The sequence below is a fragment of the Camelus ferus genome, chromosome 18 (genome assembly GCF_009834535.1).
Source record: "Camelus ferus isolate YT-003-E chromosome 18, BCGSAC_Cfer_1.0, whole genome shotgun sequence".
NCBI classification, from domain to species: domain Eukaryota; kingdom Metazoa; phylum Chordata; class Mammalia; order Artiodactyla; family Camelidae; genus Camelus; species Camelus ferus.
The window spans coordinates 5,292,185-5,319,591 of NC_045713.1; the positions used below are offsets into that span (position 1 = coordinate 5,292,185).

The window sequence follows — 27,407 nt, forward strand, 5'->3', positions numbered from 1 at the left end:
AAGTAAGATAATTAAACTCTTCCCTAACATGCCTTCAAATAAGGATGAAAGTAATCAGGGAAATTCAAAAATTTATAGTGATATGTGTGCAGGGGAGATAAACATTGCATACAATATATATGAACCATACAAATAAAAGGAGGCTGTAAAATAGTCACCAATTCATTTCTTCCTTCAGCAGAAAATTACTGACCACCTACTGTATGCCAGGCACTGGAAATAACTGTGGTAAGCTAGACCTAACCTTGTGAAGATTACAGTTTAGCATGGAATGCAGATGTTGGACCAAAAAATACATCATACATAAAAATACGTAGAAAATGCATTCCAAGAGTCAGCATCCAGTGTCATAGGAGGGGCTAACAGGAGGGTCTCACCTAGCTGCGGGGATCAGAGAAGGACTGACAAGATGTGCTTGCTAAGCTGAGACAGGAGGTTAGGCAAGACTTAGGCAGGTGGAGGAGAGAGCGAGGATGAAGAAAGTAAGAATATTCCTGAGAGGAGGAGGGAACTCAGTACCTGAGAGATTTCAAAAGGAGCCTGGTGTGGTGACAGAGGGGAGAGAGTGATGAGTGAAGACCCCAGGGAGGCCAATGCAGGACCCCTTGTGAAGGGCCTTGTAAGCTTATGATAAAGATCATGACGGTTCATGGAAGGCAGAGAATCATTCACTTGTATTGACAGAACTGCCCAGCCTGGGCTCTGGCTCCTGATTGCAGGGCTGCCTTGGGGACACAGGTTTCCGAGGACAACTGTCTCTGGTGCCTCGTGGACATGGAAGGGGGAAAGCTGGGTCTGTGCAGCAGCTTCCTGCAAGGGGGCTACCTTTGAGATAAGGTGGGGGCCACAAGGCGCAGCTAGCAGACCTCTGAAGGCCAGTCAGGTCCAGACATAATCTTGCTCAAAACAGAGTCCACTTCAGAATTACCAGTACTCCCCAGAAAGGCTACCCCTCAACCTGAGCCCTGGATCCTTCCTCCAGCATCATCTGTTTCGTTCTCCACATAAACCATTCCTAACAGCACACATTCTCTGTACTTGTCTGTTCTCCTTAACAGCCAGGATGTCTCAAAAGGGTAGTGTTGACTCACTGCCTCCACTTCCTCACCTCCAGACTCCCTAGGTCCAAATTCCTACTGTGTCACTCTCTGTTTGCTGCCTTACCTTGGGGAATAATTATCTCTCCTTGCCTCAGTTTCCACTTCTGTAAAATGGGGGTAAAAATAGTATTGCCACCTCTGTAAAACAAGGATAATAGTACCTATTGTGTGTGGACTAAAGCAATTACACACGTAAGACATTCTGAGCAGGGAAGAAGTGTTCGCTAAGTGGTGGCTATTGGCACAACCTTCTCCCCTGGAACTTCTAACCCCAGCAAACCACAGAAACTGCTCTTATCAAGGTCATCAGCAATACCCATCTTGCCTAACCCAGTAGTCATTTCTCTCTGTGCTCAAACATGGCACCTCAGCAGCACTTAACCCAGTGGAGCACTCCTCCCTCCCAAACAACTCTCCACTACCAGGACACCCCACTCTCCAGGGTTCCCTCCTACCATTCAGATAATTCCTGCTCTCTCTCTCCCCATGAGAATGCCCTTAGGCACCATCATCTCCTTTTTACTGTCTGTTCTCACCCTAGGACAAAGCTTCTCAACCTCAGCACCACTGACATTTGGGGCCAGATAATTCTTTGTTGTGGGGGCCGATCTGTGCATTGTAGGATGTTTAGCAGGATCCCTGGCCTCCACCCAGTAGACACCAGGAGCAAAGCCCCGCCTCCAATTATAATAACCAAAAATTTCCCAGACTTTGCCAAATGTCGCCCAGGAAGAGGGGCAAAGTTACCATTAGCTGAGAACCACCACTGTAAGCCCTAGATTATAGAGGACTCATCTAGTCCCTTGAATACCCCTTGTATACTAATGATTCCTAAACTGTAGCCCCTACTTAACCACTCCACTGAGCTCCAGCCTCCACTTGGATGCCTGATGGGCATCTCAAATATAATATGGCCAAAAACGAATGTTTAAATTACATATGCCCACATCTCCAAGATCTGCTTGTCTTTTAGTCTTCCCAGTCTCAATGAACATCACCGTTACCCACCTAGTTACTTGGGTCACATCCCTAATCCCTCTTGCCCTCAGCCCCTCACAGCCAATCTATCAGCTCTACTAACTAAATACATTCCAAATCCATCCACTTCTCTCCATCTCCAGGGTTAACATCCTAGACCAAAGGTACTAGCAACTCTCTCCTGAGGATGCAATACTTCCCAACTGGGCTTCCTGCTTCTTGCTTTCTCCCTAACAGTCTTAATTTTCACATGGCAGTCAAGGTGATCTTTGCAAAATACGAGTTTGTCTTCATCTGCATTATCACACTAATTTGTTTGCTTGGTTCATCATCAGTCTCCTCACAGTGGAATGTATGACTCATAAAGGTGGAGACCTTGCCCTTCTTGTTCACTGTGTCTTCACCCAGTGCCCAGGGTGCAGAGCAGTGCTCAATAAGCATGTGTTGAAGGAATAAATCATGACTAGTCACCATTCCTGCCTTCACCAATGGGGTCATCCTGACCTGATGCCACATGTAGATTCCGCCTCAGGATCTCCCCTCTTGCACCCCCAGGTCTTCTGCCTCTGAAAGTCCTGATCTCAGGCCATTTTGAAGGTGGTGAGCATAGGGGAGAGAGGATGGGCTCTGTGTCTCACCCTATAACTTTGTTAAACCAACCTAAAAACTGGCTCGTAACCTGTTTGGTCTATCGCTTAGAGCCCATCCTCACACTCCCAACTACTTCTCCCCATTACAACTTCCATCTCTTTACTCACTAGCAGAGGGGTTGTCTCTGGGCCTCCAGGAAAAGCCCAGCCCAGCCCCAGTGATGAACTCCTTCAGACTTCTCTCCTTCCCAAAGGAGGCACTCTATCTTGTCAAGCAAGAACTGCCCCTCGCCTGCTGGTAAAGTGCAGGGGGGTGAATGCAGTCCCGAACCTAACAGCACATTTCTGAGAGAAGATCCCTGTAAGCTGAGACAAGAGGAATCACTAGCCCGGATGGGTGGAGGACTGGACACAGATAACATCTCTCAGGGCTGCTCCAAATTCTGAAGGGTGTAAGATATTCTTGGCTCCACAGTTTGGGCCCCCAAAATATTTTGATACTGAGCTCTTACATGGAACCATTAAGTGAATATCGATGAGGTTTTGCCAAAAGTATTTTCCTTAGAGGAATTCCATTAAGCCAATTTAACCCCTTAATTGATTTTCTGTATTTCAGTTAACCAATTCCAATTTCATCTTCAGTTTTGTTTCAAAATTATTTTTCCCCAAGATCATCTTTTTTCCCTGTGAATTGTACAATAAAGATTTGACTCATTCATCAGATTTTTGTTGCATCAGATTTTACCAAATATAGTTACTGCCGCTGTGAGTTTCATTATATTGATTATTGCTACCAAGTCTCATTTTCCTGGTGAACTATTCAAAACAGTGGAGTCAAAATGGCAAGTTTCAGCCATCCCCCTCTGGGCTCTTTTAGCACAGCACAGCTTTTAAGAGACTTTCAGGGCATTTAGTGAGATCGTTTTTGCAAGGGTGATGGGGCAGGTTGTAGAAAGAGAGGTCAGAGGGAGCACCTTCTGGGGCTCTGGCTTCATGGAGTGAGAAAGAGACCAATCCTCCTATAAGCTGATGCAGCTGGGATATCCACACAGCTTTCTGGGTGGCAAGGAGGCACCTACTGTCAGCAGCAGGATGCCAGCCCAGGCCTTGTCTTGGCACACTAGATGCCCACCAGCAGGAAGGTTCTTCACCCTCCCTGTGATGACCTGGCCTGAACTTCAAACCAGGGGACTTGTGTGGGGCTCTCTCTCCCTCTCAGTCCAGACGCAGCTGTGCTGGCAAGCTCAGCTCCAGCGAAAATGCCTGGGAAAACAGCCGACTGAGAAGGGATGTTTCATTAGGAGCTGTCATAGCCTGAGACTAAGGGGAAACTGGCCAGATCCAGGCCTTCTTGCCTCCCTGTGCTTGACCAATGCCTGGGACTTTCCATTTTGACTGATAGCATCACTGTCAGAGACTGGGCCCGACCCCATCCTTCTCACAGGCATTATAGGATACTGAGAGTTTGGTCTGGTTCAGCCCCAGACAGGTGGACACAACTGATGGACATTTGCCTCTGGTGGAAAGGAAGCATCACTCAATGCTCCTGGAGAAGCCAGACTGTAACCTTCACTTTGTGCTCCTGGCTCAGGCTAAGCAGGGACCAGAGGACTACACAGATATGAGATGGGGTCCACAGCCAACCCCACTATGCCCAGATTCCCTGTGGGAAACTGAGGTTGTGCCAGGATGACCAAGGCTTAAATACAGCGACAGGCAGCAATGCCCTCACCTGTAAACTGAGGCAATACTACACATTGGAAAGGCTATAGGAAGGTAATGTTGAGATAATCAACATAAATTGCTCAGACCTGAGCCTGGTATAGAGCAAGAGCTTAGAAAACACAAGATCCTTCACTCCTAACATCTCTCTTTTCATCCTCAACCAGGAACCTCTGATAGCTACAAGTCCAGTAGACAGAGATTCGGAGAATCTCAGGCCAAAGACCAGCTGGCCAAGTTTATAAGAGGAGGGGAGCCTATGATGCTGCCTGACGGTCAGGCTCCTATGGGATCTGATACAGTCTTTCCTCAATCCCAGCCAGACACCTTCCTTGTGGCCCAAATCTTGACAAAGCTAAGGGACATAGTCCTGGGTGGCAGCACCCCACAGTTGCAGAGGCTTCAGAAGTGGTCCTGAAATCTCTCAGTTCAGAGGAGCACCAGGTCCTACTGCCAGTGATTGCCAGTATTTCTGTATTTTGGAAGGAACAAGTATGGGCCAGAGGCACAGACCCAGCCACCACATCCCTGTCCCTCATCTTCTATTTTGCCTTCATTCCCATGTTCCCAAACCTACACCCACTACACCCTGGAGAAGCACCCTAGTGGCCCTGGGAGGGTGACAGGCCTACCCAGGCAGCAATTCACTGTCAGAGGTAGGGGCTGGCAAACTGCTACACAAAGGCTGTGTGGCCAACATGTCTGGTCTCACCTCCTCTGACTCCGTCTCTGGCACTGGCTCCTCCTCTGCTCGACTGAGCTTATGCCCTACCTTCTGCTCCTGACACGGGTTCTTGGACCTGACCAGGGTCTGGACTCACATTTGCACTCACTTCCCTGACCCCTGGCTGGTCTGGAGGACTGAAGGCTCTGCTCCTGACAGATGTGTCACCGTCGGGAACTCTTAGCTCTCGAGAGCACCTTGCCAGCAGCTTCTTGCTGCCTCTGCTGTCACCATCCACCGCCTCCTAGTTGCTCTGCTGGTATATATCTTGGAAAGCCAAATCCTTCGACTTCCAGCAGGTATGGGCCGCAGCAAAAAGTTAAACTATACATCTAAACAGAGGTCTGTTTTAAAATACACTGTACATTTTCCAATATTCTAATGTACCTAGAGGAAAATACAGAAAACTCCCATGCAGGTGGGAGGACAACCACCTTTCTAATTCTTCACTTTAGCTCCAAGGATCTGAAAGGGAAGATTTAAAATACTTCACTTGTGGTACGATTTTAGGGTTGAAGAGAAGGTAGGTTAGTATATAATATGTGTACCTAAGAGCAAAAATCTGATAGCCCCTGACTGTGGTCTAAGCCTATTGTAAGGAACAAAATGGTCAGTATACATGCATGTGTGCGGCTTGTGTGGCAGTGTGGCAAGGAGGGTATCAATGAATTAGTATATTGTGTATAAATACATACAATGAAGAAATAGCAAAATTAATGTATGGTGATAGAAATCAAGAAGTAGCTGTTTGGGGGACTGGGGCATAAGGGAACTTTCTGGAATAATGAAAATGTTTCTATAGCTTGTTTTGGGTGGTGGTTACAAGGGTATAAACTCAAAAACATCCAACTGCACATTTGAGATCTGTATACTGTACTGTACGTAAACTATATGGCAATAATATTTTTCAAGTCCCCTGTGTAGAACCATGTGCTTATGTGGTCAAGGATGTGAACATGCAGGTGTGTGGGGGGATGCAAGGCTGTGTGTGTGGCCCCACCTGTACATCCATGAACTTGGCGTGGGGTTTGGGCTTTGAGACACATGAACCTGGGCACACAGAAAGTACACTCCGCAGAACTTTAGCTTGGCCCCGACAGCCGCCAGCTAATCTCTCTCATCGTCCCTTATTTGGGCAGCATTTCCCCAATGGCTACAGCTGTTATCCAAACCGCCTCACCTTGGAGCAACTTCTCTCACTTACTAGTTCTTGCCGAGAAAGGTTAAGGCCACTGGATGCAAAGAGCCCTGCCCCACCAACTGCTCCCTAGGTGCCCTTCAAGTTTCTTCCCCGAATCAGAGGGATAAGCATCCTCTGACCTCGTCTTCTCCCACCTAATCCTTCTCTCTACTTTTAGCATCTCAAAACTCTTTACCTCCATTAGCATCTTTCTCTATGATTTCAAACATTTCACAAGCCTCAGCTTTCTTGAATAGTTCATGAAACAAGAAAGAAAACCCCTAGAATAGCTTGGCCTGTGTCCTCTGAAGCTTGTGCAGGCATACAGGCTGGTGGTGGGCCCCAGTGAAAGTCTAAGGAAAAGTCTGAGGCTAACTAGCAGTTAGCAAGGAGAGGCAGCTGCATTTGAAATGGCCTACGTCCCTAGAATTTGTTGGGGAAAAAGATATGTATGTGTTTCCTGTAGACCAGATGTGGGCCACACAGTAAAGAGGGCCAGCTAGAAGCCATCTTAAAGGCACTCTGCCCAAGAGGGCCACTTGGACGGACCCTGGACCAATTGCAGGTAGTGGGGGATACCAGAAAATGAGGGCTGAAAGAGCACCTGGAAACAGCAAGACTGAGGTGTAAACACCTAGGTCAAGGGAACTACAGGTAAGAGAGACCCACAAAAGCACCACATGGAAGTGTCAGCTACAAACTCCTGTCAAGCTCAGATAATGCTGATGCCAAATGACAAAGGGACCTTTCCTGCCCCTATATTCTTACAACCCTCCTCCACCAACACTAATGGGTCTGAAGCCTCAGTCTGCAGGGATGAAGGGTGGTGAGGAAGCAAGATGGAGGAATGGAGAAGTCAATCACTCTCCTCTCCAAAGGTGGGAGCCTGAAGCAAGCTCAAGGGTAGAAGGAGACAAGTTTTAACATTGAATCAAGTTCAGAGTTTTGACTACTAATGTGAATTGGACATTTAGGCTATTACAAGTCTGTCCTGGTGACTAGATGTAATCCAAGGACAAGCAAAGGTTTAAAGGAAGAGTGGGGATGAAGACATAAAGCTATTTTCTGACTGCACTAGGCTTCCTGAATGAGGCTGGGCATGTTCAGTGTAACAATTATACTTGCAAAGCAGGGCACAGTGCCTGGTACAAAGTCAATGCTTAGTACAGTAGCTGTTAAGACTGTTATAGAACATTTTGGGATTTAAAAGGAAGCAACTAGCAGTTGAATGTGAGGAAACTTTTCTAACAGTCAAGTTGCTGGGATGGCCAGAGCAGAGGACTTGGGAGATAGTGATTCCCTGTAGTGGAGATGCAGACAGGGGCTGACTGACTTGGCAGGGATAGGGAGGAATTCCAGCCCCACATGTGGGAGTGAGCATGAGAATCTGATTCTAGTTCCTCTCCTATGGCCTCAACTCTCCCCTCTACAGGGATGACTTCAGTCCTAGGCCTCTCTCATCGGTTTCAATCCCATATTTCCTCTTGGAGTAATTCCCCAAGTGCCCACTGATATTTCTATGTGGACAACTCACCATCACTTCCAATTTAGCCCATCTAAAACAGAGTGCTTTACTTTTTCTCCAGCCAGCTCTCCTTCCACACAACCCCTGAATTCCCTGTTTCTGTACAAAGATACTTCTCTCAGGCTGATTTCCCACATCACTTTTCATTTCTTAAATCCAGATGCGCACAAACTCTTACCATTCTTCCCTCTCCCTCACTGGCCCCACTTTCTCCATTTCTAAAACCACCACCATAACTTAGATCTTTATCATCTCATATGACAGCCCCCTAAACAATCTCCTTGCCCTGCACAATTTTCCCTTGGGATCTTTAGCATGCCAAGGTCAGTCTAATCTTCCTCAGAGTTTCGGTGGCATCATAAAAACTTTGATAAACACCTGCTTCCCAAGGAATAAAATACGAACTTCTCAGTTAACATTCAAAGGTCACGCACAACCTGGTTTTTCCAGACATATCTAGAACCACCCAACTCTCTCAAAATTCAGAGACCCACTCTCAGCCTGGTCAGATGTGTGTGAAGGAAAAGCCGGGCTGGGCTAACAAGCTAACTAACAAATCTAAGTGTAACAAGTGTCAGATTACTGATTTGAGTTCTGCTGGGCTAACTCATAAATCTAAGTTAATTAGTGTTGGTTTGCTGATTCCCTGTTCATGTTTTTTTTGCTAGCCAGCTGGATTTCCAAAGAGACATATCTGGCCTTGAAATGTTGGTTTGCTGCCTCCCTGCTGCTACTTTTGTGATAATGATGCTGCTAAAGTTGTTCCATGCCTATTGGCCGAGTACCCCAAGCTTGTAATTAACCCTATAAAACCTCATGCACACGTCTTGGAGGTGCTCAGAGCTTCGGAGCAGAAGCCCCTCTGAGCCCGCCGGCGTAATACATCTGAGTACTCCAACCCTCCGAGTGGTGCTTGTTTCTCGGCTGGCCTATCATTTCCGTAACAGCTGGACAATAGAGATGAAAGACGTACCTGACTGCAAGATGCTTTCAGTTGTAGTGCTAAGATAGAGAGGTAATTAATTAACCAGAAAATACAGTCTATAAGATAAAGGTCACTGTCCTCATGTCTCCACACCAACAGAAATTATCTGTTCACTGTCCCCTGAATACAGATCTGGGTTTTTCCACCTCCAGGTTTTTCTCTGGGCTCTTTCCCCTTCCTTTCTCATCCGAACACCTCCCACTGTTAAGCGCCCAGCTCCTAGTGCCCCTCCTTTGAGAGCTCCAATGTCCAGACAAGGATCTCTCCCGGCTGTGGAGCTGAACGGTCCCACTGAGTAACTCCTACTCTTCCTTTACATCTCCCCTTAGGCATTTCACCCTCCAAAGTCCTTTCTCACATAGTCCCCACCCCAAATCTAAGTTAGATGGACCTCCTCTGTGTTCCCACAGCACCTCATAGTTCTCCTCGTGTTGGTCATATCATGCTGCTTGCAATTTACCTGTCTCTCCCACTAGACTCTGAGCTCCATGAAGGCAGAAAAATGTGTGGATCTTGTTCACAGTTGGGTACCCAGCTCCAAGACTGGGCTAGCACATCCTAGTAGCTCAATAAACAAATGGGAAGGAGAAAGGAAAGAGTAAGCCAGTCATCATGCACTCCCTCCTATAGCACTTTTGCTAACTGGTCTTTTCACTCCTGCTTCCCCAACCAGGTTCTCAAGCAGGCTCAGTTATTTGTCACCCTCCTCCACTGGGTTTGTACACTCCTCCATCAAGGCAACAACCTGCAGTACACCTATCTGCCCCACTTGACCCTAAACTTTTTGAGGGTAAGGAATTATCTGTATGCCAGAAAATAGGGGGAAGGGGAGTGGAAATGAAGTGATAAGCTGATAAAGTTAACTTAGAAATTTAAATAAGCTTCCTGTGAGTAGGAACCATTACTTTCTGTCTGGGTAGACTCTGAACAAGTCCACTTAACTGAGCTCAGCCAGTTTCTTCATCCCTAAAGCAGAAACAATGTGGCCATGGTCACAGAATTGCTGGGCAGGCCTGAATAGTAGGGACTGGGTAGCTTCACAAGTTATCACCTGTTTCCTCATCTATAACGCTTGACTGCTTTCCTGTAAACTCTTAAGAACAGTGTCTCGCGCCCAAGTCAATGCTTAGGGTCAGCCATTCTCAGTAGGGGCGTCTCTAAAGCTTTGTAAGCTGTAATGGAAGGTCCTGGGCACCTGGCGGACGACACTGGCTGGCGGACAGTGCGTATATGTGTGCGCTCGAGCGCAGAGGGGTGCACGGGAGTCACTGATTAGAGGGGCCCCCATCTTCCCACCCCGGGACTCTCCACCTTCCCTCCCCCTTTTCTTTCCAGAGCTTTCCAGACCTCGGAGCCCCCTCCCGCCTCCACGGGCAGGAGGGGTGGGTTTGGCTCAGGGGCTCGGACTGCACCCACTCCGTCAGGCCTGCGGCGTGACCTCGGATGGTCTTCCTGTCAAAACCTCTGTATGGGGCCCCACCTGCAAAATGGCTCCTCTAAGGCTCTTCCAGCCTAAAGCCTGTCTTCTTCCACCTCTCCGGTGCTGACTCTCCCTCCCACTCCGACCGCGTCTCCCCTACAGGCCGCAGGAAACACGACCCGTGCTATGACCCAGCCAAAGCCTACGCTTGGGAAAGCGTCCCTCCGCCTGTCTCCGCAACAGCCCGGATGTGGCCGTGATACCGCGAGATGTGAGCAGAGCGGCGCCGGAAACCGGGCCACTCTCGCGAGACCAGGCGGAGAAGAGCCGGGAGGTCCTGCGCAGTGTGGAGGTCGTTGGAGTCACTTGCTCGTCGCCAGTTCCTTCGCCGCCCGGTCCGCGCCCCGCCCGCTCCAGCCATGTTCTCCGCCCTCGCCCGGCCTGCCGGCGCCGCTCTCCGCCGCAGCTTCAGCACCTCAGCCCAGGTAGGCCCTGCAAGGGGCTGACTGCAGGCCGAGGTTCCCCGGCTTAAGCCACGTGTGTTCCTGGCTCGCGAGCAGCCCGGACCCCCGGGCCGGCTCTGATACTGGGCAGGAAGTGCGGGGGAGAAAGCCCAGGAGAGAGAGGGGAAGGTAGTTCATCTCCAGGACCGGTGCGCTTCTCCAAGCCCCCAGCTCGTCTCCCAGAGGGCCTGCTCTTGACCTGTGCTCCTTCAGGGTCGAAAAGCCAGGGCTCTAGGGCCGAAAGTAACTTGTTTTCCGTAGTACTTTGACACTAACCTCGTTCTTCTTGCAGCATCTGTACAAACTGTGTAATTTTTAACTCCATAGTGTAGACTAAGATTCCGAGGGTAGAGAAGTGGTCCAAGGTTACACAGTCATTTTGCCAGAGGTTTAAAATTCAGCTTTCCTGACCATTGTTAGTGACTTTTGGATCATCAAGCCTTCCTTCTAAGAAACTGAAGACACTGTTTCCTCTTAAGGACTTTTTTGAAGGATCCATTCTGCTCTGGGCCGGCTGGGCCTGCCCCCAGGTGTTATAACAGTGGGTGGCTTGGCCTGGAACTGCTTAAGCTTAAGCTATTTTTAGCCATCTTCTTCTGGGGCAGCTATTCTCAAACTCTGGTGTGTGTCAGAATCACCTGAAAGCTGCTAAAGATCAGAGGCGGATAGGACCTGGGCCTCTATATTTTTTACCAAGTGCCCCAAGTGACTACTGCAACCAAAATTTGAGAGCCCAGGAGATGCCCACATGGCCTCTTAAGTACCACATCCAAAGGGGAAGTGGTTACTGAATGAGATTCCACATTTCTCATTTAGCTTCTGTCCTTCATATAAGATTCCTATGCATTCAGTTCATTAAAAAAATAAAATATACACACAAGTACATTAAGTATCCGTGCTTGCCAAGGATTGTGCTGGGTGCTGCAGGTAATACAAAGATGAGTGAAAAGTGGCACTTAAGCCAACAGTGAATAAACTTAGGACAGGTGGAGGTGATGAAAGTTGACGCTGAGAAGCAGGGGAAGGGAACTAACTGAAGGTAAGACAGTGGGATTTGCTGACCGTTGCTTTGAAGAGGGTGTTGTGAGAGAAAGAGGAGCTTGGAGGACACCAAGGCTTTGGGCTTTGGAGTTGAGATTTGCTGAACAGTCTTGAGACTGCTACAGGAGAGTGGGTTTGGGCAGGGGCGGGGATGTCAGGGGCTCAGATTTGAATCTGTTGTTTAAAATGTCTATTGGACATAAGGGTGGAGATGTTGAGAATGCAGTTGTATAAGTCAGAAAGATGAGCCTGAGCCAAATAGTATATGGGCCCAGAGAGACTTTGGATCCTTTGTCTTTAACAGGAAGAATGTGTTGACCATGCAATCTCAATGTATTTATTCCTGTCGGTATGAATTAAAATATATAAAACACAAATAGAAATTTAAAAACAAACTGTAACAGACTGCTCTTTTCTCCTTTTGTTTTCTCCTTCCCTGGCAGCTGCCCACATGCTTGCCAGGATAGGCTCCGCTTTTTATTTGTGAGTTTGGACCCTGACTATCACAGCATCTAGAGACATGAGTTCTCCCCCATTTTCTTAAGGCAAGCTTCTGAACTTCAGAAGGAAACAAGGGCCTTAGGGTTGGTTGAAATACTATTGCACCTTCATTTGGCACCACTGCAGTAAGAGGCTCAGTGCACTATTCTGCAGGTTACCACGTGAATCTTTTCAATGCCGATTCTGTCTCCAGAGTCCTTTCTCTGTGCCTCTTTCTAGAATAATGCTAAAGTAGCCGTGCTAGGGGCTTCCGGAGGAATCGGGCAGCCCCTTTCACTTCTCCTGAAGAACAGCCCGTTGGTGAGCCGCCTGACCCTCTACGATATTGCTCATACCCCCGGAGTGGCCGCGGATCTGAGCCACATCGAGACCAGGGCAACTGTGAAAGGTACTGAGCACGCCGACCCTAGAGAACTTACATCTCTTCTCCCCAGGAGACCAGGGTCCAGGTTTAGAGTGAGAGTCTTAGATGAAACTGGGTGTTGAGAGACTTGGGGTTTTCATGTTCATTTTAGAATTAAATTTTGTAAATTATTGCACCTTTTTGGACTTGAGTCCAAAAATTTAAATAGCAATGTCAGAAAAATTTAAATAGCAGTTTCAGAGAAACAACAATCTTCCCGTGTAAAACTTTTTTCTAGTTTAAAAAGTAATGTGGAGGGCGGTTATAGCTCAGTGGTAGAGCACACGCTTAGCATGCATAAGGTCCTAGTTTCAATCCCCAGTACCTCCATTAAAAGTAAACAAACCTAATTACCACCACTACCACCCCCTAAAAAAAAGGTAATATGAGGATGGGGGAGGGGGAATCTCCTGCAGGGACGTGCAACAGTAAGAAATGCTGTCCCTGGTGCACCGCCAGTTCCCTTCCTGCCATGGGCCATCCCTCCACCCCAGAGTTACCTTTGACAGCTTTTCCAAAGCACGGCCACCTTAGGGAAGTCTTCCCTTCCAAGTAGGTAATATAGGTATGTTATCCAAGAAGTCATGCATAATTACATATAATTATATATACCCTGCTTATTTTACCTTCATGTTACAGCAGCATTTCTCCTTGTCACCAAATTCTTGGTAAAAATCATTTTTAAAGACGTACTGTAATTTATCGTTTGTTTATTGACCATTGGGCTGTTTCCTGTTTTGCTCTACTATAAATATATAAGCTGTGAAAAACATCTTTATCTTTACCTCTTGTTTCTTAAGAGTCCTAAAAGTAGAATTAGTGGGTATGACACTTTTAAAGCATTTCCTATAAAGTATCAAATGGCTGTGCAGAAAGTTTGTACTGCTTTCTGTCTCTACTGATAGTGTGTGAGACTGAGCTGTTTGATGGTGTTTGCATGTGTCTCTATAGACAACACAGAAGGTTGACTGGTCACATGTTTGTGTGCCTTCCATGGTCCCTCTGAATTAGTTTGCTCATTTTCTTCTGGACACTATGTTTGAGTTTCCAAAAGCTCCTGCAGTAAGGGAAAAGGCAAATCAGAGCAGACTTTGGTCATTGGAGCCAATTTCCCTGAAATCTTTGGACCTTTTTTCCCTCAGATGATAGAAGTAAACAAAATAAATGCTAATATTTAGAGCCCAGGGATGTTCTTTCCTGGCCTCCAGTGTGCCTTCTGATCTGATCCCGAGATGCAACATTTGTTAGGATGATTGTGGCAGTGAATAAGCAGCTCTTACCAGGAGCCAAGAAGGACTTAGGTGCTAGTGATTAGGATAAAGACAAGCAGCCAGTTTGGTGTAGTTTTGTGGGAACCTGCAGGGTTGCTCCATTCTGAATTGGGGCCTGGGCCAGTGGAGGCTGGAGGAAAGGATAATGAAAGGGGCCCCTGCCTGCCTGCCAGGGTCATCAGACCCACAGTGACAGTTCCGCAGGAGAGGAACCCCTTCATGGCTGGGCCTTCCAGCCTGTCTTGAGGCCTATGGTCAACCTTGGACCCAGGTCGGGCTGTCCTATCCGGACTCTGTCCCCACAGACATACTGGCCTCTCCGGGTCAGAGGCAGTGAAATTGTTCTTGTGGGTATTTTTTCCAGGCTATCTAGGACCTGAGCAGCTTCCAGACTGCCTGAAGGGCTGCGATGTGGTGGTTATTCCGGCGGGAGTCCCAAGAAAACCAGGTGTGTGTTGAAAGCCTTGCCTAGCATCTCCCTGCAAGTCAGACGAGGGCATGGTTTTCCATGAAAAATGGATCTGGTCAGATTTCTCTGCTGCAGAAAAAATTCCACAGGCTCCCCAATGCCTGTGGGGTACAGATAAAGCCCCCCATGTGTCACGGTGTCCCCTCGCCCAGTCTGTTGTGTGTGTGCTTTTCCTGCATGGGGTGCCCATTCCTCCTTGGAAGTCTTGCTGGTCCTGATGATCCTCCTCAGAGCTATACCCCCATCCCGTTCCCCCACCCCACCCCCACAAACCTCAGTCTTGGCACTTGGCACACTGGGCTATTTTCCCTACAAGGCAGATTTACTTGAAACAGGGACCCTGTTTCACTCAAGTCTGAATTTCCTGGAACAACACACACAGCAGTTGGCACGTATTTAGAAACTTCATCCTGTACTTTGTGAACATCTTAAATTGGATCATTCTCAGGCATGACCCGGGATGACCTGTTCAACACCAATGCCACCATCGTGGCCACCCTGACTGCTGCCTGTGCCCAGCACTGCCCCGAGGCCATGATCTGCATCATTTCAAACCCGGTGAGTGTCAGCCGCGGGCAGGTAGGTGGCTGATACCGTATGAAAGTTCACAGTTAGCCCAACTATGTTACTGTGCTTATAGGGAGAATAATCAGATTAATGTGCTGAAATGGGTAAATTGGGTGAACTAATAAGAGGCCCTTGAATTTATTTCCTAAGGATTCCCCCTGGCATGACCAGGTGAGTTTTAACCTGATTTTTCTATCAGCCGTGTGCCTTTGGGCAGATCGTTTCCCCGCTTGATATCTTAGTTTCTCCACCTGGAAAATAAGTCCATTCCTAAGGCTGCTTGCAGCCGTGAGTCTGGTGCCTGTTAACACCTTTTACCATACGCCACTCAGGGTTTGTGATTCCTGCCTGCCCGACATCCCCTTTCTCCTCACATTGATGCACATAATCCTGTACGCGGCTGCCCCGGGCCTCGCTCGCTGGCTTCTGCAGGAAGCTCATTCTTCAGTTCAGAAACTCTGAGTGCTGTGTCCCTTGAGAAGATGGCGGTGGCTCCCACAGCCGCCCCAGCAGGGTCTCGGGTTGCACCTGACAGCGGCCCTCTGCGTTCCTCCCCACCACTTGAATTGGGACTCTGGTCTCCGAGTTCAAGATTGGTGTGGGTGAAAGTGCAGTGACATGATGTTCACTGAGGGACGTGGCTGCTGATGAACCCAGAGGTGGGGCCCTTGGCCTCTGGGAAGAGGATCCTGCCTTTTCCAACCAGCCTGCCTTTCCTCAGGGGCAACGATCAGGAGTTATTGGGGAGCTGATTAACCAGCACCTCATGTAAAGCTTGCTGTTCTGGTCTGGTTTTAGTCTTTCTATGCACCAGGTAATATGTTAAGCGCTTGCCATATATTAAGTCACTTAATCTTTACAACAACCTTATGAGATAGTTACTTCCATTTTACAGATAAAGAAACTGAATCCTCAGGAGTTAGTAACTTGCCCATGGTTACAACGCAGAGTGACAGAGCTGGGACTTGACCCTGGTCCCTTAGAGCTTTTAGCTCTGTGCTAGGCTGACTTTTTTTGTTTGTTTCTTTTTCTTTTTCTTTTTTTAAGAATGGCCTTTCAGGCATAAGCCCCAGTTGGAGCAGAAGGTGCCGTTTCGGAACCTTCATCACATTTTAAGTTGTTAGTTGAAGGGTCATGTGCGTCTGTGAACTTTGAGCTCAGAGGCCACCGAGGGGTAGAGCGTCTGCCACAGAGAAGGGTTTCTTCTTTCCTGTGGCAGAGAAAGACGCACTCTTTTAGAGTAGGGGGCCTTCCGGCCATTGTGGGGGTCGGTTATCAAACGTTCGGTTTAATGTGACACCTTAGGGCTTGTTAATGGTCTGGCGAAAAGACTTTTCCTTCTGTTGCCTGGCTGTGCTCTCAGAATGCAGGCAAACTGTGCCTCTCTCCTGGATTTACTAGGTTAACTCCACCATCCCAATCACAGCAGAAGTTTTCAAGAAGCACGGAGTATATAACCCTGATAAAATCTTCGGGGTGACCACCCTGGACATTGTCCGAGCCAACACTTTTGTTGCAGAACTGAAGGTAAGAGCTGCATCCGGCGTCTTTCAAATTACCTTTCCAAACTTTTCTGGCCATTGTTGGCTCATTAGTGGGCATGGAAGATCGGGGCCCTTACAGGTCACGTGTGACTGGGGACTTTTAATGTCTTTATGGCCTGCCCCCTTGGTGGGAAGCAGCTCTCGCGTTGCTCAGGGAACACGCGCCGTGGGCCTCTGCAGGTTGAAACCTTGACCAGCTTCTGCCTTGACTCTGCTCTTCTCCCTCCTGTACCAAGGGTTCTGGCTTTCCCTGGGTTTCTCACTGGCTAGACTGGGTTGTGCTTTCCAAGTTCACTGCCTCTGAAAACTTAGTAACAAACATTTACCTGCTCATCATTAGACAAATGATAAAATCAGCAGACATGAGGAACTTGGGAGGGTTCCGCAAATCCTCAGATACGAGAATTGTTCCTGGGCTGTTCTGACTCCCCTTCTTGGTACTGGTAGCAACTTACCCGCGAGCTCTGCTGCTTCCTGAGCTCCAGACTCGTCCTGAGGGAGCTTTGGGGCTTCGGCACCAGCACCAGGTCTGGTGTCCTCAGTGCCTTTCACAACCCACTCTCCAATGTTTTTGGCTGTGGAACCGGCAGAACCACTTCCTCTGGCCCCAAGAAGCCCTCTTGAGCTTTAGGCCATTTTTTGTGACTTTGCAAGTCAGGGAGTGGGGGTCTCCCAAGTAGGGAATGATTGTCGTGCACACAGGACCACCGACCTTCATTTTCCTCCTGGTGCACCCAGCAGTTCTCTTCTAGAACGTGGACAGTCCAGTGCCCCCTGTAATTCCCACTGTGGCACGTCCCCCAGGCTCTGTTCTAGCTGTGGGGTCCAAGATCCATGAGACTTGGCCCCAGGCCTTGGGAGCACTGTGGAGCAAAGTGGAAGGAGACACTAATTCCAGAGACAGTTGAACTGAATCATCAGTTCAGCACACTTGTGTATAGAACACAGAGTCAGAAAGGCTTTGCGGAGGAGATCTCATTGGAACCGAGTCTGAACACGGACAGGTCAGGAGGGTGGTGGTCCCAGCTTTCTGAGGCTCACACCCTGGGTTCCTGGAAGCAGTGGTGTTCATTCCCTTAGGTCTGCCGTGGTGCTCCTGGCTCTTGGGGGACAAAGCACATATTTCCCTGGGCCCCTAGTCCTGCTGCGGCAGTAGATATATGCAGCTGTTTCATTACAATTAAATAAATTAGAAATTCACGTACTCTGTTGCACTTGCCGCACTTCAGATGCTTCACAGCCACCCGTGGCCGCTGTGTGCCTGCGTAGTTCTCAGACATGCAGCCTTAGCCTGGAAGCACCGCTGTGTGGGGTGGAGGATGGGTGTCTCGGCCCTTGCCAGAGAATCTAGTGCTGGACGAGTCCGTTAAGTGATGTGCCCTTTACCTCAGGCTGCCTTGTATTCAGAAAAATTCCTGAATTCTATCAGGAATGAAAGGCAGCCCTTAACCTTGCAGCCCCTGGCTCCCCCCTCCACCTTGGCTGTCTCCAGCCCCCCGCACCACCACCTTCCCTTTCCACTGGGCTCGCTATTGCATTTCATGCTCTGCTGATGTGCTGACATGCTCTTTATACCTCGTGTCTTTGCTCCTTCTGCCCCTTCTGCCTGGAATATGCTTCCCTTGGCAGAGTCCTGCTCCCTGCCAGGTGAAGTTAGGTCTGCCCCCGGAAGCCTTGTGCCAGGCTGAGTAAGGGCACCCCTGCCTTCCACAGCCATCCTGTGGTTGGCTTAGCCCATCACACTGGAGCATCCATTTGTGTCTGTTTCAACGTCTATCTTAAGACAATGCATTTCTCAAAAGCAGGGGCTCTGTCTGTTGGTGCCCGTGTCCCTGGTGACCAGCACGGTGCCTTGGCCCACAGGCACTGCTGTGCAAGCTCCCTGCTCCGTTAACTCGGTGCTGCTGGGTCTGCCTGTTCTTGAGATTGGGCCTCCCTGAGTGAGTCTGGTTCCTAACTTAGGGTATCTCTCTTTAGCAGCTGCAGCATTTAGGGAAGGTGGAAGCATTTGGGGACTGCTCACCCCCTCCCATAACTCCTACCAGCTTCTTTTTTTGACTGTCTTAAGAGATACCTGGTTCCTAGATTCTTGGGGGCGTCATGTCTCTGGTTTAACAAATGAGTCAGCCGCCCCAGCAAGCCCTGCTTAGCCATGGCATTGTGACCCCTTTCAATTTGGTTTCATTCTTTCTGTCCCAATCAGTTTGAGTTGACAGACTTCTCACCCCTGGGTTTTCTGTAATCTTGCTCTGATATGAGGGAAAGAGAATTTGACTTGTTCTCGGTGACAGAGTGTGGGCACACGCGTCTGGGCTTTTGCCTGGGGTGTGACATCAGGTGTGGGAAAGAGGACTGTCATCCTCTGGTTCCAAGAATCTATCAGACTGATGGGGACCAACTGGGGAGACCCTTCAAGGAGGCAGTTTTCGGTCCGTCATGAAAGGAAGCCTCATAGTGACCTCACCAGACACCTAGTTACTCCTCACTGCACATGTTCAAACAGATGTTAGACCATGTAGTGGGGCCCGGTAGGAGCTGTAAGCACAGCTGGGGTCAGACAGCCTCTTTCCTGACTTCTTTGTTTTGTTCTGAGTTCTGTAGATTTTTCCAGTATTGGTGCCTTAGGTAGATATGACATGTTTTACACTCAAAAGTGTGTGTTAAAAATTAATTAAGCTTCACACTTTGGTGACCAGGGTTTGGATCCAGCTCGAGTCAACGTTCCTGTCATTGGCGGCCATGCTGGGAAGACCATCATCCCCGTGATCTCTCAGGTGTGTGCGTCACCTTGCCCGGAAGTCCTGAAGGTCATGAACACTGTCCAGAGGTTCCACTTAGGGGCCCTTGGGACAGGCTGACAAAGATCTCACTATCCATTATATTTTGAAAGGATTCCTGCTATGGGTACAGCCCCATCCCAGTCTGGGTCTCTCGAAGGGCCTGTGGGGCTGTGGTCAGGCTGGAGCCTTTCAGAGTCCACAGCCGTGGGAGTGAGTGTGGTCAGAAGGTGTTCAGGATGGCCAGCTCCTCCATACAAGGAACCATCGCTGACTTCCTGGTCAGGTCAGAGCAGGCATAGCTGCTTTGTTTGAAAATGAGTAGGCAATGAGGTAAAACCACCGAGAATAAAATACATGAGACCATCTCATAACCTCACAGGGAAATCCTGAGGAAACACCTTATAGATGTAAATTGGTAGACATCCTACAAAATGAGCAGTGGGCACTCTTGACAGATGTTGTGAAAGGCCAGGGAAGATGGGAACTGGCCAAGGCAAGATCCCTAAGTGCAGGGGCCCTAGGCAAGACCCTGAATGGAGAAGGGACAGTAGTGGGACAGTTGGACACTGAATAAGGTCTGTGGCTTAGTTAATAACGTGCGCTATTAATGTCCTATTCTTCGTACTTCGTACTTCGTACTTGTGGTTATGTAAGATATAACATCAGGGGAAGCCAGGTGAGGAAAATCTTTGTGCTATTTTTACAACTTTCCTCTAAGTCTAAAATTAGTCCAAAATAGAAAAAGTTCTTTAAAAATGAGTAGGGAACTCACCACACCTCCCAATAAAATCGGCTTTTTTCTTTAAAGAAAAGGTCTTGGTTTCCCATGGGGCGGTGATGCTGGGGGCCTGCCTGGTGGTGGGGGAGGAGGATGCGGGACCTGGGAGGTGATGGGCCTGGCCCTGCTCACGTGGTCCCCGTGGCTTCTGCTTGCAGTGCACCCCCAAGGTGGACTTTCCCCAGGACCAGCTGACCACCCTCACAGGGCGCATCCAGGAGGCCGGCACGGAGGTGGTCAAGGCTAAAGCTGGAGCAGGTAGGCTCTCAGAGGCAGCCCTGGGCAGTTAGAGTCAGAGTTGAAGACTTACGGGGGCCTGGCAAGGAGCTGGTCCTTTTCTAAGTTTTGCGTCTGGCCGCTTGACGAGCAAGCCCCAGGTCAGGGCAGCTCAGCTTGCCTGGTGGCGTGGAGTAGTGTTTGAGGTCAGCAACCCCAATTTCACGCCATTCGTGAGTCTGCGGGTCAAGGGATGCTGACCTGAGGTCTCAACTATAAGAGCTGGAGGTTGTGCGGGTGCTTTGTTTAGCTGGTGGGATGGGCTCACCTGCAATTTACGGTCACATTGCCAGCTTGGCTGACCTGCCTGTGTCCTCCTAGGCTCTGCCACCCTGTCCATGGCATACGCTGGAGCCCGGTTTGTCTTCTCCCTCTTGGATGCTATGAACGGAAAGGAAGGAGTTGTCGAATGTTCCTTTGTTAAGTCCCAGGAAACAGACTGTCCGTATTTCTCCACACCGTTGCTGCTGGGGGTATGTATCCTGGAGGCTGGGTCTCCTTGGTAAAACTTGACAGCTCTGCCCCGAGCGTTTGCGCCATGGTTCGGATTTCCCTGTGTGGTGACTGCGTCTCACCGCCTGGAGTGTGCTTGGCTTTTTGAGGGAGAAGTGCACCACAGAACTAAGAGCAGGGAAGTCCTCAGCCCCAGGGCTGATGGGAATCTCACGGCCCCAGCAGCTGGTCGGTAGTGGCTGCCTGGGTGTGTTCCTGGTGAGACCCTCGGTCCATCTCAAGGCAGCCCACGGACAGCCCTCACAGAAGAGGTTCCTCAGGCCCTGATGAGCCTCGTTCCTCTTCCAAGGAGCCCCAGGGGTGGCTTTGCATAGCTGTTAGACTTTCCAGTTGAGGCTTCCCTGGGTCCTGGCTCCTTGTCACACTGGTTTTCCGTCTCTGCTGCAGGCGTTCCCCTTGGAATGTGGCACTCGGACGGAGCCCATCTCATCACCTTGCTGGCTTCAGCCAGGCCATTTTAGGGTAGCTGCCAGGTCAGGTTGACTCTGAGTCCTCAGTGGGCAGGACTCCTAGTCTCATTCCCACAAACCGTGGAACCAGGGTTCCATTTCTTAAGTGTGGGCACCTGCTGGAACCGCCTTCATCTCCTGCCCAGAAGGAAGCCATTTCATGACTTGTTAGGCCACCAGAAGCCCTTCCACGGACACCCTTGTGTCCAAAATCCCTAAGACTGACTCTGAAGAGATGAATTCAGGAACCAGGGCAGCGCAGGTGTGTGCAGCGTGGTGGGGCCCTGGGTCAGGACCCCGCGGCTGACTGTCCTTGCCAGGGTAGGGGCTCCAACAAACAGCCCAGCTACGGAGGATGAGATTGTGACAGGCACCTACCGTTTTCCTCATGTCTGACGTTCACCTGCTTAATTACGTTAGATTCAGGTGGATATTAAAGTGTTTCTTCAGTCCTTTACCAATTTGGAAAAGAAACTAGATCCCAAAGGTACACTCTGTGGCAGGGTGAGTAACTCAGGTGCTGCTAAGTATTGAGTGCGCCACGTGCCAGGTCACCCACGTGTGTCCTCATAGCCTCCTGTGAGGTAGACTGGGGGCCCCTTTATAGAAAAGGAAGCCAACCTGGCGTGTAAGTGACAGCCCAGGTCACAGCCCAGGGCTGCCTGACCAAGGCCAGAGCTGGCCCAGCTCATTCCCATCCCATCTGGGGGATGTGCCACCCCTCAGTGGGCTCCCAGAGGCCACTCGTGTAGACAGTCCAGGCAGAGCGATGAAGCTACAAGCTGGGTTTTCTGCAATAAACTCATTCACTATTCCCACCTCCCCTCTCTCCAGAAAAAGGGCATCGAGAAGAATCTAGGCATTGGCAAAATCTCCCCTTTTGAAGAGAAGATGATCGCCGAGGCCATTCCTGAGCTGAAAGCCTCCATCAAGAAGGGAGAGGAGTTTGTAAAGAGCATGAAATGAGAAGGCAGTTAGCGAGCAGTCCTTTTTCTTAACTTATTAAGGCATCATGTCACTGTAAAGCCATTTCAGATGCCTTTGTCTTTTCAGTTTGCTTTGATGATGAGTATTGTATTAACGAACCATCCCTTCCAAATCTCCGGTCGGTCTGTCGGAACATCAATAAAAGCAGGCTTTGATTTTCTTTTTCAAGGTCTCCTCCATTTGAGTACCGTGCTTTCTTCTCCATTAGAGCTGACTGCAGAGTGTCTGGCATCTCTTCCATCAAAAATCAGAACTAGATATTTAAAAATTAGACGGAAGCATGATGGTCTCATCAGTAGCTTCACGTCTGAAGTCTGTCACTTACTGCTTCTCCCAGTCCTCCTCTCTGCACCATCGCATCCCTCGGGCGGGTGAGCTGAAGGAAGGGCTGGCAGGGCCTGATTCCTCAGGTCCCCTCACCTGCTAGGGTGGCAGCTCAGTGGCCGACACTAGGCCACTGCCTTCTGTCCCCCGTTCTCTCTATGAGGTATTTCCTGGCCAAGCAAACTCTGCCTTGGCTGACCTCTGCCCCCTCTGGACTTCATCCTCCCCTGATACTCAGTGGTGATAACGACCCAAAGCCAGGAAGTGAGGGAGGCTGGGCAGGGGCAGGAACAACCAGAGCAAAGCCCCAGCAGCACCCCCAGGGGGCTGAGGACACAGGGATTCGAGTCCTTATTGGTGGCCTAAGGGGATTGTGTTGCATTAGCTGGGCTTAGCATAAATGTGAGGAATTAAAGGGACCTGATTCCCTTAATGTTGGGTAGTCTGCTCCCCAGAAGCCATGACCTCTAAAGTAGAAACAGAGCTCCATACCTGAGAAAGAACTTTCTGGCAACAGGAGATGACCTTCCGGTGAAAGGGCAGGTGGGGGAAGGGGGTGGAGCTACACCCTGGGGACCGACACTCATTTACCTACAGCTTTTTTTTTTTTAAACTAAAAGTGAAGTGGATTTTATCAAGTGTGACATTGTTTTCTTACACAAATAGTAATGTTCATTGTTTAAAACCCAAAATGTAGCCAAATAATAAAGCAGGCAATAATCACTGATAGTAGTATGTGCCCTCTTAATTTTGGGTATTTCAAAAGTTGAGGTAACATCTCTGTGCTGTTTTGTAACCTGTCCTGGTTATTACTGTGTGACACAACTGAGTTGCTATTAAGCCAGTCTTTTCTTTTTATGTCTCATGAGATTCTGCTGTTGACAAGATTGTCCAGGTGTGGGGACTGGCCATCCTGGCACATTTGAGATGATGGTTCAGGAATGTGCAGCTGTTCGGGAGGTGGTGGGACAGCTGGACTTCTCCATGAGATCTTGGGCCTCACTCATTCCTCAAGGGCCGCTACTGCAGGGTGGGCAGGTTTCTCATTTGATGGCTCGGGGTTCCCCAAAGTACAGAAGCAGAAGCTGCCGGTCGTTAAGGTGCAGAACAGGCACAACATCTCTCTGGCCACATCCTTGTGGTTAAAGCAAGTCACAAGGTCCCCGGCAAGCCCAGGTCTGCAGTGGGAGGGGACTGACCACACAGGGGCTGGAGTACCAGGAGGCCTGTTTCTTTGGGAACCAGCTTTGAAGATTAGCCATCACACACAATTCTTTTACTCTAAGTGTATGTGTGTTTTCCCCGTATTGCTTGTTCAATAGCTGGATAATCTTAGGGTGAACATGCTATAAGGTGTGTGCCACTGTTGTTGGGTAACTAGGTGGTTTCAGTTTTCACTACTATGAAGAGCATGGCTCTGAACACCATGGTACTTTGGGGCTGATTCCTCCTGGTGGCTCTCTATGTGAAGCACTTTGCTAGCTCTGTTTGGGGTGCATTTGCTATTTCCTAGCATCCTTGCCGTGACCCTGATGGGCAGGACCTAGTGCAGGTGACTCGGCAAGTTGTCTTGGTTTAGGACGGGTCAGAGCGGGTCTCCACATACCGGTGGTTACCCACTAAGGCCTGCCCAAGAAGTTCGCTTAAAATGCAAGTTCCTGTGCCCATCCCTCACAAGTCCTGACCTAAGAATCCAAGCGAGAGGGCCAAGAACCTGTAAGATTCCAGAATCTTCCAGATTATGCTGAGGGGGATGGAGTGGTCCACCACACTTCAGACTGTGTAAGCCTCTTGCCTGTCAGGGTTTATGAACAAGTCAGGGATGTGATAATGAGAGAAAAATGCAGGTCAAGTACAGCAGGACTTGAAAAGAGGATGAGATTACTCCTGGATGTCTCGGCAGAGGCAAGGATCAGAGAAGATTGCCCCATCGAGATATCCAGGAGGGAGGAGGAGAAGGCATTTGACCAGTCCTGCAGGCGGGTTAGGATTCCAGCTGGCAAGGAGGGCAGGGTGGGCGTGGCAGTAGCTGCAGGAGCAGGCTGGGCTTAGAGAATGGGCTCAAGGTGTGTTTGAGGAATGGCGAGTGTTCACAGGATGAGGGGAGGGAGGCCATTCGGGGCGGGGGCAGGGTTTGAACGCCAGGCTGCAGAGCTCTGACCTCTTCCTCTGGGTGGTGGGAACAGGGAGGATGTCAAAGGCGCTGAGCAGGATGGAGACACAATCCTAGGAGGGGGCTTGTTAACACGCACGGGAGCCTGGGGTGGAGCCCAGGGGATGTCCTGGCTGCGGGCCACACTTAAGTAGGAAAAACGTGGTGGCAGGGACCACTCAGGACGCTTAGCAGCAGCAGGACTGAGGACCCGAAACGGGGTGGCAGTGAGTGGGAGGGGAAGGATGATGGTGACATGGAGGAAAAAACAGCGTCTCCCAGCCGCATCTCAACCACCCCAGAAGTCCATCAGCCCATTAGCAGCATGGGTTCAACCAACCACATCCCCACTTTCAAGCTCCAATTATACACCTCCCAGTCCGTGAACTGGCTGCCATCCCTGCCTTCTGGTCACCTCTTGACATGCAACTCCTGTCCCCCTCAGCAAGGAACAAAAACCCGGGGATTGAGTGGTTGGTGTTAATGACCATAATGAGCTGGCTGAGCCTTTACCGAGGGAAGCCAAGAACCAGTCTTTGGACCTCAGAGAGGAGGCTGGTGCAGCAGCAGTGAGGCACCCAAACGACAGTAATTAGATGGCAAAAAAGTCAACCCTGCAAAGAAGCTGCCATTTAAGTCCCGAGTAGATGCAGCCAAGTTGGGTAATTATAAGGAAAGCAGAGTATTGCATCCCCCCTGCTAGGGCAGAGGGAGTGACAACACCCACAATGACCCTGACCTCTCTTGGATGGACGTGTGCTGCAGGGAAAACTTCCTGTGCAGTTCTCTCAAGCTGCCTGCAGAGGGAGCTGCAGGCTGGTGCTGCAGACCCTGTCCCTGGGACAGTGTAGGTCAGGTGACCCAGGATCAGCTTCCTAGGGCCAGAGCTCCTCCCTGCCCTGTCTGGTCTCTGCTCACCCAGCCAGCCGCCTTCTGACAGTGGTAATGGAGGTGGGATTGAATCCAAGGAGGTCTGTGGAAACCGGCCTGGAGACACCAAAGCAGGGGTGGGGTAGGGGGTTCCCGTAAGAAAGCACTCCCCTCCCCATCGCCCAAGAGACTCAAAGCCATGGCCTCACAAGAGAAGTCAGCGGAACAGCGCAGAGGATAACTTCCCTCTTCCATTAACCAGGTATCCTATGGCTCCTTCTGTCTCCAGGGCCCTGAGTGGACAGCAAGGACAAGCCACTCCGTCCAACACCCTGGGGCGGGTGGGGGAGAGGGAAAGCCCCAGACCTGTGGCCACCTGCAGCAGCTCCTGCATCAGGCCCTGCAAGGGGCCTGGGCCTGGGCCTGGGCCTGGCGCCCACTTGCTTCTGAGCTCCTGGAGAGTGCTTTCCTGACATCGCCAGTTTGTAACCCCCGGGGCTAGAGATGGAGCTACTCAATTAACCCACTTTAAGAAGCCACCCACGTCCTCCCCCTCAGTGGGCTGTGGGCTCACTGCTTGGGGCAAACTCCCAAAGGCAGTGAGCTGACCAGCCAGAAAGTGTCTTTTTTTCCTCCTGTTCATTGTCTTCTAGACAAGTAATTAACTTCCCTCCTAAAGCCGAATAGGGTCACCCAGAGCCAGGTGCCGAAAAGCAGGGCCAGGTGGGTTGATCCTTGGCTTGTTGCACCAGCAGCTGACTTGGTTGTGAAGTACCAGGACTAACTAGTCAACAGGTGCTGCCCCAGCCTGCAGGCCTCTCCCATGGGGCCCTCCTCCAACCTCCCCATAATAAAGTGGTGTAGCAGCTCCCAAACCCACTAGCCAATGGTTAAATAATTCAATACAACCGTGGCGTGGGGCCCCTTCCGCAGAGGACTGGAGAGCAGGCCTGGAGGACAGCTTCCTGCCCCCAGCACCAAGCCCCCCACCGCGCTTCAGCCAGAAGGGAGGGTCCAAAAGCTGGGCTTTGGGGTGGTGGTTTCCCAGCGGTTTCACCCACCCCGTCTCCCTCCCCAAGGCCATAGCTAATAAACAAGGCACTGATCTGACAAGCCTCTCTACAACCTATTAAATGAAAACGAATGGGTATTATAAGATTCCACATGCTGTAAAAAAAAAAAACCCACTAACAACAAATCTCCCCAAAAGATATTTGTATTTGATTGTAAATGCGAAGGAAAAGGTCTTGAAGGCATGCATGACACTAATCAGCTGGTGTCAACGTCTAGAATGGGGAAGGAGTTATCTTTGGAGCTGCGTAGAGTAACTTTTTAACTTCATGTACTTTGTGTAAGGGGTTGAATTGTGTCCCTAAAATTTCGAATGTTGCCATCCTGACTCCCAGTGCCTCAGAGTGGGATCTTCTTTGGAAATAGGGTTGTGGCAGATGTAATTAGTTAAGATGAAGTCACACTAGAGGAGGGTAGGCCCCTAATCCAAAAGGACCAGTGTCCTTGTCAAAGGGGGAAGTTTGGACACAGACGCGCAAAGAGAACGCCAGGGGAAGATGTAGGCAGAGATGGGGTGAGGCGTCTACGAGGCAGGAAACACCAGGATTACCAGCAACCACCAGCAGCCAGGCTCCCCAGGCGTGAAACAGACTCTCCCTCAGAGCCCTCAGAAGGAACCATCCCTGCCGAGGCCTTGATCTCAGACTTCTGGCCTCACAGCTGTGACACAATAATGTGTGTTGT

At 49.8% G+C, this 27,407-nt stretch overlaps 2 protein-coding genes across 10 annotated transcripts in view; one reads left to right on the forward strand and one right to left on the reverse strand.

Annotated features, from left to right (window-relative positions):
• The window catches only part of STYXL1 (serine/threonine/tyrosine interacting like 1), a 129,569-nt gene that overhangs the window by 38,355 nt on the left and 63,807 nt on the right, over positions 1–27,407 (reverse strand). Inside the window, exons 1-2 of one of the 7 annotated variants that reach the window (XM_032459589.1) lie at positions 10,285–10,479; positions 9,265–9,362 (exon numbers count right to left, since the gene is read on the reverse strand). The exons of 2 other annotated variants lie outside the window; for them this stretch is intronic. The gene's annotated coding sequence lies outside the window, so the exon portion shown is untranslated. Of the gene's footprint in view, positions 1–9,264; positions 9,370–10,284; positions 10,480–27,407 lie in introns of those variants that run through there. 4 more of the 7 variants (XM_014556047.2, XM_014556048.2, XM_032459590.1 and 1 more) reach the window with 4 other exon arrangements.
• On the forward strand, positions 10,526–23,351 carry MDH2 (malate dehydrogenase 2). Of its 3 annotated transcripts, none has more exons than XM_032459594.1 (9): positions 10,526–10,709; positions 12,489–12,657; positions 14,308–14,391; positions 14,861–14,970; positions 16,381–16,506; positions 19,220–19,297; positions 20,240–20,339; positions 20,679–20,830; positions 21,258–21,581. In XM_032459594.1, the coding sequence occupies exons 1-9, from the start codon at positions 10,644–10,646 to the stop codon at positions 21,351–21,353; spliced, it is 981 nt and encodes a 326-aa protein (XP_032315485.1). In that variant the 5' UTR covers positions 10,526–10,643; the 3' UTR covers positions 21,354–21,581. The 3 variants fall into 3 exon arrangements, with proteins under 3 accessions (XP_032315485.1, XP_032315486.1, XP_006180995.1); XM_032459595.1 differs by lacking the exon at positions 21,258–21,581 and adding an exon at positions 22,476–23,351 and having other exon boundaries at positions 10,527–10,709; XM_006180933.3 differs by lacking the exon at positions 21,258–21,581 and adding an exon at positions 22,154–22,471 and having other exon boundaries at positions 10,528–10,709.